The 12,908-nt window shown below is 45.6% G+C and overlaps 1 protein-coding gene across 2 annotated transcripts in view; it reads right to left on the reverse strand.

Moving 5' to 3' along the window:
• DNAJC5B (DnaJ heat shock protein family (Hsp40) member C5 beta) overlaps positions 1-12,908 on the reverse strand; it is a 219,325-nt gene that overhangs the window by 161,871 nt on the left and 44,546 nt on the right. For both annotated transcript variants that reach the window (XM_073583916.1, XM_073583917.1), the window contains one exon: positions 4,801-4,913. In XM_073583916.1, the coding sequence (XP_073440017.1) occupies positions 4,801-4,913 (113 nt within the window). The remainder of the gene's footprint in view (positions 1-4,800; positions 4,914-12,908) is intronic.

The following is a 12,908-nucleotide window of genomic DNA, read 5'->3' on the forward strand; positions in this document are numbered from 1 at the left end:
ACTAACATTAAGTACAATGTGTCTCAAAAAAATAAATTCAGAATCACTGGGATCTGATGAAGCGTTCTAGAGTTTACATAAAGTGACACTGGTCAGACTTCTAAAAGGGGTTAACCTGTGACTCACTCTAGTATTCGGTATAAAAATATATTTATTGACGATCAATTTAATTAGAAGATGAGAATTTAATATCTGAAGATTTGAAGGTTACAAGGCATTTGTTAAGAGATATGTGGCACATTGAAGGGCTAGCTAATATTTAAAGAGACAAATATTTTCATTAAAAGTTAATCTAGTTGCTGCAAGAGCTCCTGTTATACAGCTCCAAGAATCAGAGTTTGAACTGTATACTGTGCTTGTCATCCAGCTAAGACTAGGTTCACTTTAGCACAGTGCTGTCTGTCAATGGATTCAGTCGAATTCATTCAAATGAATGGCTCCGGCAGGGCTCTATCAGGGTACTTGTCATAATGCAGTTTTTCAAGGATCTGACAGAAACTCAGACGTAGCGCTCAACGTAGAATACATGAACTTAGGCTAAAAAGGAAATCTGGATGGAATGGAGTGAGCAGCCATCTATCAGATCACTGCAAATCAGCTATACTGAAAGTATACATGGGAAAGCCGACAGTGGAACATCAACTACTTAACGCTATATGACGGATATAACCGTCATGAGCACGGTAGTTAGTGCTCTATAACATATATGTCTGTAGTACTAATCACATGGTACTGCTTCTGTACCGGTGTGATCAGTTGCAGGGACCTGACTCATATACACAGCAGTGCAGGTTCAGAAGCTGCTGTGGTGATTCAATTTCTGCCAAGCCGCAGGAGTTCAGCTCTGCATATGTTGGTGTGGCGCCCCTGAGGCTCAGTCGCCACAGAGGTACTGCACTTCCTCCTGAGGTGTGGTATCCCACCATCCACGTAAGGTGGAGACACCTGACCACACTCCAACACCTGCACCCCACACCACAAAGTAGTGTAGCAAAGCACCTTCGGCGGCTCCCTGCTTGGGGACACTTTGGTGGTGTAGTGTCCGGCGCAGGGAATGTAGCAGTGTTAGGCAGACGGACGCAGGAAGGAATGGAGGACACCAGGGCATGTAGTTCCAACGCTTTACTCACAGTCAGTAGTGCCCGCTTCTGTGCTGTGTCCTCCGGGTGAGGGACCCAGTCAACCTCCAGGCAAGATGGAAAGCTCCCCTCCAACACTCCGCCAACTTATGTGCCTTTCCTGAACATCTCCTCTATAGCGCCTTTAAGTGTGAAGATCTCCAGTACCGTGATACGCTGGAGTTCCTCCTGTCAGATGTTCCCAAGAACCTACTTGTACAGCAGACAGCTGTAGCCTGCTTCGGGGACTCCCTTCTCCTGAGTTCCAGCTCCCTATACAATTGCTGTTGTGCCCCAAGTCTTAGATGGGAGTAGTGCATTTACAGCCAAATACTGTGTGTCATCTACTGAAGCCCTTTGAAGAGGCAACAAATTTTATCAATAGGGTCAAGTGTGAAATCAAGGAAGTCATGCCCCTCATAATTATAATGGCAAAAACAATTATGATGATGCAAGAGAGGATTGAGGAAGAACGGGAACTTGCACATGTTCATAGCTGTTCTTCATCTGTTAGGGACCCTCAAGGTATATGTAATTTGCAACAGGATTTGAAAGAAGAGACAGACACAGGAAGAGAAGGAGGATAAGCAGCCGCAGCAGGAAGACGTGGAGGTTAATATAAAGTTGGCACACACAAAGGATGGCACACTGACTGTCAGTGTGAAAGCAAAATGATTACACTGACCATAACAACTAATCATTGCAGAAGAGTGGTAAAAATAAATCAGTAGGATGCTTTGATGTGCTGGCCAGCATGGCAAGATGTGTGGTGGAATGCTTATGGACTGCCAGACGTATTGTTAGCATCAAGCAAAGGGATGACGATTGGATAACTATACTTTTAGAACCTCACTATAAAAGCAAAAATTGAGGAGTTTTTTTTATTTTCTGGGTTTCCAGAAGAGCGCCCAAACTGATTAATTATGAAGATAAGCAGTGCTACTTGTTTTGTGAATCTTTCACTGAGCGGTCAACTGCTGATGGCAACACAGACCCGCTATCGAACGCTCCCCCACCTGTGCCTGCATTAGACTTTAGACGTACAATAAGTAGCCAAGGAAGAAGCAGCAACATTTACAGTGTTGTTGGCATGATATACCAGATGTTTTATCTGCCATTGCAACAACTTTCCATACTTCAGAAAACAGAGGTGCAATGGCTGAACAGTCAGGTTCACTCACACAGGCTGTATTATTTCTCTGGAAGATACCCAGATCCACGATCCCATGGACTTCTGGGACAGCAGATTGAACCAGTGACAAGAACTAGCCCAGTTTGCTATTGGTGTATTGTGATGGCCAGCCTGAAGTGCAATGTCAGAGAAGATACTCAGTGCAGTCAATACTCTTGAGCAAAACCTGTTTCAGTCTGTCAGTGATTTGAGACTAGGATGGAGGTTCACCTTCCAACAAGACAATGACTGAAAGCATACTGCTAAAGTAACACTCGAGTGGTAGAAAGGGAATCATTTAAATGTTTTTGAGTGGCCTAGTCAAAGACCAGACCTTAATCCAAAAGAGAATCTGTGGTCAGACTTGAAGATTGCTATTGACCAGAGGAAACCATGTAACTTGATGGAGGTGGAACAGTTTTGCCTTGAGGAATGGGCAAGAATCCCAGTGGCAAGATGTGGAAAGATCATAAAGACTTATCCAAAGCGACTTTCAGCTGTAATTGCTGCAAAAGAAGGCCCCACAAATTATTGACTTTACAGGGGTGAATAGTTATGCACAATGAAGTTTTCAGTTATTTTGTACTATTTGTTGTTTGCTTCACAATAAAAAGAAAACCAAATGTTCACCGTTGTAGGCATGCTCTTTACATGATCTGATGCAAATCCTCAAAAAAACAGAGAAATTCCAGGTTGTGAGATAGCAAAACACAAAAAAATGTCAAGGCGTTGAATACTTTCTCAAGCCATTGTGGGTATCTTTTACCTTTTACTTTTGTAATACTGCAGCATTTAAGAGTAAGCATACTTTGAAAAGCCGGCCAAAGAAGGAGAGACTTGGCTAGTTTGATGTGGTCCTTGATCACTTCACCCCACATTGCTCCAGATGATTGACAGGTCAGGTCTCTCTCTGATAGTCCCTGACTGCCTTGTCAAAGTATGTGCTTACTCTAAAATGCTATAATATTTCAGAGTAAAACATACTTGCCAGTAATCATGAAGCCAGGCTCCTAATAATGCTGGCCATAATTCAGCCTGCATGGATCTAATGACGTGTACGCCTTAAAGGGGTTGCCCTGTCCAAAATGATAAATATGAAGTCACTCTGAGTGACTGCAGACTTATGAATCCCCCCAGAGCACGCACTGTATGCTGCAGAGATTCTGTGGTTTCTGAGGGTACTGTATGCCTTATACATATGTAATAACCTGCAGGTACAGAGGATGTCACCACGGATCCGAGACAAACCAAGAGTTAAAGGTTTATTTACAGGGATTTTCTCTCCATGCAGGGAGGAGCAGTAGGGGGTTAAATGTGACAGAGTAAAACAGTGAAGCAGAACAATGGAGCTGAAAGAAACAGTTAAACGGTTATGCAGAGTTAAAACGGTTAAACTAGGATAATTATCACTTATCAGTCTGGGAAAAGCTTGATAGAAGGGTCTACTTCTCCGACGTCGGCACCAGCGGCGCGTGCAGTCTCTATAGTCTCTGCTCAAGTTGAAGTTTGGACCTCCAGGGGTTAAAGAAGGAAGCTGGGAGCTGATGAGGAACCTGGGTCTCCCGACTCTGAGACTCTGTGAAATACCCAGCCTGTCTCACCGCAGGAGCGATGCTGTGCACGCTGTTAAGTCTCTTCACCACAATCAGGGGCTCCGTCTCGTCACTGCGGTCCCTGGAATTTCGTGCTTGTGTCACTCTCTCAATACTGTCAGGGGGAAAGTCTCCTCTGGTCATGGAGGCTAACATATCCACGTACTCACATACGGTGCTCACAATCCCTTGTCCTTTAGTCTCAGTCCTCAGACGGGGAACTGTCTCTGTCTGGGTGAGCAGTGTAGCAGCCTGCTCTCTATCTTGCGCGCGCTCCTTTCCCACCCTGATGCTGCACAGTTTTCCTGTCCATCCTCTCTTATTCCCGGTCACTGCCCCCCACGGACACATGGTACGGTCAGTCCCGATCAGAAGGTCTTCCCCCCGGCAACCCTGCTGTCTGACTAGGTGGTTCCAGATACAGAGCTGGAGAGGTAACCCCTTCCTCTTCACCCCCTTACACATACTCCTGGCCAGAACCCATCCAGTGGGTGTGGTCTCACTCCATAAACTTGTATTAAGTGAGACAATGACCCAACTAGTGATGCAATAATCCAGTGGGCATGGTCGACTAAAGGGCGTGGTCTCACTCAATACAAGTGTATGGAGCAAGGCCACGCCCACTGGATGGGTTCTTGTCAGGAGTATTTATAACTCATACATACCCTCTGGTCATGGCTCAGAAACCAGCAAATTTCTGGAGGGATTCATAAGTCTGAAGTCACACAGAGTGACTGAAAACTTATTGGTTTGGACTGAACAACCCCTTTAATATAATAATCTGTAGGCTCAGATACTGTATGAACTAAATCTGTGCAATACAAACCTGTAGTACATAATTATGCATAGAACCTAAGAAGTAGCTTTCCTAAACAATTATCCATCTTCATAGTTAAAGAAAATGCTAGTGAGATGTTACCTGTAAGATTTCTTAATTTCATCATGAGTTGCACCTTTCTCCAATCCAAGAATTTGATACAAAGCCTCTCCTGATGTGGACAAAGAGCGCTGCCTTTGTTCAGACATTTTCTCCTGAAATAATTAAGGTATAATCAGCATTATTATTCTTTATAAGAAAATGTTTTCACTAAATGTAGAGTCATGTTCAAAAGTTATGAGTGTTACATAATATCATGATAGCGTTGAGACTTTGGGTGCCAACCAGGTCCCTAGAGCTAGGGGTGCGGCAGTCTATCCCTGTTCCCCAGATTACTCCTGAGGGTAGAGATGCTGGATTCTTGTGCCTGGCTGTGATCCTATATCTACCCTGATATGTCCCATCCCCCACCCAGGGCAGTGGGAAGCTGAAATGTATAGGAACACAGTAACCGGACAAACAAGGGAAGACGAAAATATATAAATGAAAATAATACAAATACAAAATGCACACACCAAACAACAGAGTGGGACACAGGAGTTAAAGGAAGGAGAAACCAAATAGGAGAGGATCAGGATGTGCACACCGACAAAACTCCAAGCAACAATTTCCTGAACAATCTCCAAACACCAACTCCAACAACGAACTACACCTCCAACTTCAGAACCAGGTAGTAAGAACTAACACTGACAATCCCTAAGTACCAGAGGCAAGCATATATAGTAGAGGGGAGTGGACAACACTGAACAGCTGAGATAATCCAAGTAGGAAAGTTCCAGGAGCTTCAACTGAACAGATTAATCCTTGCACTGCTAGCAAGGAAGAAAAAAACTGCACTTTTTAATATAATGGTGAAGTACTTCTAACCAGTGCAGGAGTTAGCAAACGCAGACACCTCGGTCTTCTGGCCCCTCTCTGTTGTGGTATCCCCATTACATACAAATTTTGATTTTCACAAAATTTGCTGTTTCAGTGTTTTTAGATTTTTTTTATTTACTCAGATGTTTCTATGGTTACTGAACAACAATTATAGGCATTTCAGAAGTTTTTAAACTATTATTAAAAAAACATGAAGTTCATGCAAAGGTTCAATATTTACATTGATACATTTTTTAACACTTTGGCAATTCACTATGGTAACTGGATATCAATTTCTGGCACAAATCCTAGCGATGGCAACTTATTCTTCCCTAATCAGTGCTTGGAGTTTATCACAATTTTTGTGGTTTTGTTTGTCCTCCCACTTTGTGAGACTTGCCCACAGGATTGCAATGGAGATATGGACCTAAAAGTTCAATGTTTCCTTCACAGAGCCACTTAGTTATCACTTCTGCTTTGTAACATGGTGCTACATCATGCTGGAAAAAGCATTGGTCATCACCAAATTGCTCCTTGATCGCTTGTAAGACATTGCTTATTGAGATGTTTAGATAGAATTCCTTATTCATGCCAGTTTTCTTAGGCAAAATTCTGAGTGAACCCTTGGATAAAAAGTAACCCCACAGATGAATGGTCTCAGGATGTTTTACTGTTGACATGACACAAGATTCATGATAGTGCTCATCATGTTTTCTAAATAAAATTATTCTTCCAGATGTCCCAAACAGTGTGAAAGAGTCTTCATCAAACAAGTTATCACAAAGCGGGAGGACAAATTAAAATACAGAAATTGAGATAAACTCCAAGCACTGATTAAGCAAGAATGGTCTGTCAGTAGTAAGGATTTTGCCTACAAGGTGATATCCAGCAGCCAGGGCAAATTGCACAAGTCTTTAAAAATAAGGCTCAACACTGTAAATATTAATCTCTTAAGATCTTTATGTATATCAGGATCCTGACAGCGCCGGCGTACAGCCTCCTCTGAGCAGGGACTCACCCGCACTGTAGGGACCCCTGGGGATCAGGACAACCAGAAAGTATAGGTGCACAGGACCTGAGTGATGAAGTTTAACAAGCCGGCACAGGACCTAGGGTCACGTGACTGCAAGGGGGCGGGGCTTAGCGTCCTACTGTCAAAGAAGACAGAAAACTCAGAGTCAGGCAAAACGGAGTTCATACACAGTACGGACAGCGAGGTACAGGGGGGATAAACTGACGGGAGGTCAGACAAAGCCAAAGGTCATACACAAGAGGGCGATGTGGTACCAAGGGGACGAGCAGGGAGAAGTCGGGTCACAAGCAGAGAGTCATACACGAGAGGTAGCGCAGTACATGAGGAAAAGGCAGAACTCATAACAGGGACAGAACCAGATCAAAACCAAACAAGCATGCAAGATATCAGGCACAAGGCACGCGTACGCACAAGGTCAACTAACTCAGCCGAGGGCAGGAGTATAACTGACACCGGACCTAGGTCCAGTGAGCATTAAATAGCTGCCCTCTGCCAGGGAGAGGCGGAACAATTAACCCCCAGTCAGACCAGGACGGGCCGAAGCGAAACTCCGTCCTGGATCAAGACAGTACCCTCCTCTCAATGGGGGGCCACTGGACCCCCAGGTCTCTCAGGGTACTTGGCGTGAAAGGCCCGGACCAACCGATCCACATGAACCGATCGAGCAGGAACCCACGAGCGTTCTTCAGGACCGTAGCCTTTCCAATGTACCAGATATTGAAGGGCATGACGGACCAACCTGGAGTCGACTATTCGTTCCACCTCGTACTCCGACTGCCCATTTACCAAAACCGGTGTTGGGGAAGCTGATGATCCCTCCCCAGCGGACCTCACAGGTTTCAAAAGGGCCTTATGAAAAAAAGCTTCGCAGAGGGGACTTTGAGTCTTATATTCTTGGTGGACAACCATACCTTATCCCCAATCTGAAACACAGGTCCCACTGATCATTTTTTGTCCGCACAAAATTTAAATTTGTCCTGGGCCGTCGTAATGTTACTCTGGACCTCTCGCCATACCTCCCCCAACCGCTGGATCGTCTCATCCGCCCCAGGACACCCAGAATTCAAACGGGAAAATTCTCCAAAATGAGGATGAAACCCATAATTGCACAAAAAGGGAGATGTACCCGTAGACTGGTTAACGTGGTTGTTAAATGCAAATTCAGCCACCGGTAACACAGAACACCAATCATCTTGTCGGTCTGAGGTCAAGCAACGCAGAATTTGCTCCAGCGACTGATTGGTCCGCTCGGTCTGCCCATTAGTCTCTGGATGATAAGCGGATGAAAAGGACAGACCAATACCCAACCTTTTACAAAAAGCCCCCCAAAATCTGGAAACAAATTGCACTCCTCTATCAGACACCACATTCAAGGGCACCCCATGTAACCGCACCACCTGCTCAACAAACAGTCTGGACAATGTTTCCGCATTAGGTACAGCTGCCAAAGGTACAAAATGTGCCTGCTTACTAAACCTGTCCACCACAACCCAGACGACAGTATTACCCTTGGAGGGGGGAAGGTTAGTGATGAAATCCATGGGCAAATGCGTCCATGGTCTCTCAGGAATTGGCAGTGGTACCAATTCCCCGGCCGGCCGGTTATGGGGGGCTTTTGCACGGGCACAAGCATCACGAGCAGACACATATTCCCCAACATCAGAGGCTAAAGCAGACCACCAGAATACTCTAGCAATGGCCTTCCGGGTAGCTGAGATCCCTGGATGTCCACCCAGAACTGAGGCTAGTTTCACACTTGCTTTTTTTTGCAGTGCGTTTTTCCCGCAAAAAAACGCATTGAAAAAACGCATACATAAGCATACAACTGCTGCGTTTTTTTCAAGCATTTTTATGAGCATGCATGAAAAAAACGCAGCGTTTTTATGCGTTTGTATGCGTTTTTAGTGCGTTTTTACCGCGTTTGCGTTTTTTTCCAACATTTTTAGGTGGCCCCCACACTACCCAAACCATGACTTTACTAACCCTAACCCTGACCCTAACCCTAACCCTAACCCTGACCCTAACCCTAACCCTGACCCTAACCCTTAACCAAATCATACTTAACCCTAACCCAAACCCTAAACCCTAACTAACCCTAACCCTGACCCTAACCCTAACCCTGACCCTAACCCTAACCCTGACCCTAACCCTAACCCTAACCCTTAAAAAAACCATACTTAACCCTAACCCTGACCCTAACCCTAACCCTGACCCTAACCCTAACCCTGACCCCAACCCTAACCCTAACCCTGACCCTAACCCTTAACAAAACCATACTTAACCCTAATCCTGACCCTAACCCTGACCCTAATCCTTAACAAAACCATACTTAACCCTAACCCTGACCCTAACCCTAACCCTGACCCTAACCCTAACCCTAACCCTGACCCTAACCCTAACCCTAACCCTGACCCTAACCCTTAACAAAACCATACTTAACCCTAATCCTGACCCTAACCCTGACCCTAACCCTTAACCAAACCATACTTAACCCTAACCCTGACCCAAACCCCAACCCTAACCCTGACCCTGACCCTAACCCTAACCCTAAACCCCCTTAACTAACCCTAACTCTAACCCAAACCCCTAAATTCCATGGTTAAAAAAAAAAAACGCATATGCAAAAAAACGCATACATGAGCATGCCAGTGCGCACATATGCGCATCCATAGGCTATAATGGACATTTTTAGCGCAAAACGTGCGCATATGTGCGCATGCGCTTTTTTGCAGGGCCAAAAAATGCAACATGCTGCGTCTGGAAAATACCAACGCACACCCCAAAAAAACGCAGCGCATGAAAATCGCATACATGCGCTTACCAGCGCGCAGGTATGCGCACCCATGTTAAATATAGGGGAAAAAACGCATGCGCAGGTATGCGTTTTTTTCCAGCGCTAAAAAACGCAAATGTGAAACCAGCCTGAGTCATGGAACTCCCGGAGGACCTTAAGGCGAAGCTGAGCTGGCACAAAAAGTTTGTCCACCGGCTTAGCCGGCGGTGCAAGAGACTGGGCTTCCCGAATCTCTCGTTCCAACATATTCGAAATACCTGCCACCACCACCCCAGGAAGAAGAATGGAGGATGGAGGTTCCGGGGGGGACACCGGACCTAAACTGCGTGACAAAGCATCCGCTCTGACATTTTTGGACCCTGGCCGAAAAGTGATCGAGAGGTTGAATCGGGAAAAAAAAGTGACCATCTAGGCTGTCTAGGAGTCAACCTCTTACCTGACTCAATATAAGCTAGGTTTTTGTGATCCGTAATTACGGTTATAGGATGGACAGCCCCCTCCAAAAAATGCCTCCATTCTTCAAAGGCCAACTTAACGGCCAGAAGTTCTCGATTTCCCACATCATAGTTTCTCTCCGCTGGAGAGAATTTCTTTGAGAAAACGGCGCAAGGTCTTAAATTGGCCAAAGTGGCGGGTCCCTAGGACAATACCACCCCCACCCCAACCTCTGAGGCATCTACCTCAACAATAAATGGTTCCGACGGGTCCGGTTGAACAAGAACCGGGCCCGACATGAAACATGTTTTCAAAAACTGAAATGCCGCTACCGCTGCGGTTGACCAATTCTTGATATCGGCCCCCTTTTGAGTCATGTCTGTGAGGGTTTAACCACCTGTGAGAACCCCTTTATAAATTTGTGATAGTAATTGGCGAATCCTAGGAAACGCTGCAGAGCCTTCAAATCACAAGGTTGAACCCACTCGACAATGGCCTGCACCTTAGTAGGATCCATGCGATACCCTTCAGCAGACAAGATGAACCCCAGAAACGACAGTTCCTGAACAAAAAACAAACATTTTTCCAGTTTAGCAAAGAGACAGTTCTCCCGGAGTCTTTGGAGAACTGCCCGAACATGACCAATGTGAGTCTGTTTATCAGGAGAATAGATCAATATGTCATCCAAATATACCACCAGAAAACGTCCAATAAAATCAGAGGACACGTGATTTATGAAGTTTTGGAAGACCGCTGGAGCATTGGTCAAGCCGAAAGGCATGACCAGATTTTCAAACAACCCTTCAGTAGTGAGAAAAGCGGTTTTCCATTCTTCTCCGTCTCGGACAAGGTTATACGCTCCCCGTAGATCTAATTTTGAAAACCACTTAGCTCCGGACAATTGGTTGTATAAATCAGGAATAAGTGGAAGGGGATACGTATTCCTCACAGTTATCTTATTTAACTCACGAAAATCGAGGCATGCGCGTAAACCACCGTCTTTTTTCTTTACAAAAAAGAACCCCGCCGCCATAGGAGAAACAGAATGTGTCCCTTACGGAGGCTCTTGGAAATATACTCCTTCATCGCAGCCCGTTCAGGACCCGAAAGGTTATATAAGCGGGCCTTGGGCAATTTAGCACCTGGAACCAGGTCAATGGCACAATCAAATGGGCGGTGTGGTGGTAAAACCTGAGCCTCCTTTTCGGAGAAAACATCCGTATAGTCTATCAGGCACTCCGGAATACCTTCCAGACCCACGGGCGACACAGACACAGTATCAAGACATTTCTCAGAACAATAGGGACCCCATTTAACAATGTCCCGACATTCCCAATTAATTACGGGATTATGCAATTGTAGCAGGGGAACCCCAACACCAGTCCCGCTGGCAGGTTATCCATCACAAAGCATGAAATACGTTCCTGGTGCAAGGAACTCACTTTAAAGAGAAACTCTTCAGTACGAAACATAATGTCATTCTTTACCAGTGGTGTTTTGTCAATGGCCACAATGTGAATAGGAGTCTCCAACCTAACTGTCCCTAACTTACACCTGGTTACCAAATCAGAGTCAATAAAGTTCAATGCTGATCCGCAATCCACGAAGGCAGAAGTGGATGTGGAGACACTCCCACAACAAAGTTCCACTTGCAACAACATTTTAGAGAAGGCAGAAAAAGGTACCTGACAGCCTGGGTGACCTCCACAATAATCACCCGGGCTTAGTCGCTTGGTTAGTGGATGGGAGGGGCAAACCTTTCTCCAATGTCCAGAATCGCCACAGTGAAAACAGCCTTTTCCCACGCGCCGTTGTCTCCTTTCATTTTCTTTGAGGTCGATGGTTCCCATCTCCGTGATCTCCAATATTGGACTGGCTCCCCTTCCTTGGGAGAATAACGGTCTTTCACTTTGCATCACTCCCCTCGCCAATAGCCTGCGATCCATTCGGACGGCCTGTGTCATAGCCTCCTCCAGGGAATCAGGTGGAGAGCCAAAGCATCTTTCAGATGTTCAGACAGACCTCTACGGAACAAACCCCGGAGGGCGGCATCATTCCAGCAGACCTCAGCAGCCCAGCGTCTGAACTCTGAGCAAAACCACTCGGCTGAGTGCTTCCCCTGGCACACACTCATCACCATGTCCTCAGCCATACGCATACGATCAGGCTCATCATAAATATGCCCCAGGGCCTCAAAAAATGCATCTACCGTCAAATGCTCAGGGGCCGTGATCGGAAGGGAGAAAGCCCAAGCTTGGGGGGCTCCCCTTAACAGAGACTTAATGACCCCCACTCTCTGACTTTCATCCCCAGAAGAGTGTGGTCTTAAGGAAAAAAAAGCTTACAGCCCTCCTTGAAAACTCTGAACTCTTTTTTATCTCCAGAAAAGGTATCCGGTAACTTCACTGGAGACTCAGGGGAAACTAATGTAATATCCCGAGCCCCCGATGAAAAAAACCCCTACTGTTGTGAGTTCATTTTTCCCTTCACCACTGAGGTCTGATGAACTCCCTCCTCTGGTGAAGGAAGGTAGTGAGGCTGATTATCAAACACCTGGGCAGCTAGATGATGACTGGGTGGCTGGAACTGAGGACTGGATATAAGGCTGCCGACGCCCTTCTTCCTGGCTGGTGATTTTCCTGCTGGATTCTTGGAGACCAGTCTGATTCCTGCATCTCAAAGCTAAGTTTTTCTGCTCTGCTTTGTACTCTTCAGTTTTGTTTTTGTTTTGCCTTGCTTTTTGGGAGTTCTGCCATCCATGGCCGGGGGTGAGCTGAATTCCATTTTTGTCTCTGATCTGTTGATCTTTTGCTCTGTCTTCAGAATATACCTGAGTGCTGATATAGTCTTTTGAAGCCTAGCGACTTCAGGGCCTGTTTTTCCTATCAGTCAGTTGGCTCATTTTGATAGGGTTTTTGCGGATGGCAGACAGCAGCTTTCCTATCCTGTCCTATGTAGTTAGCTTGGGCCCCATCATTTGCTCAACCTATCTTTCTATCTGTGTTAGTGTTTTCATCTTGCTTCACCGTC

Source organism: Dendrobates tinctorius, unplaced genomic scaffold (assembly GCF_039654945.1).
Source record: "Dendrobates tinctorius isolate UK_male_01 unplaced genomic scaffold, ASM3965494v1 ptg000082l, whole genome shotgun sequence".
NCBI classification, from domain to species: domain Eukaryota; kingdom Metazoa; phylum Chordata; class Amphibia; order Anura; family Dendrobatidae; genus Dendrobates; species Dendrobates tinctorius.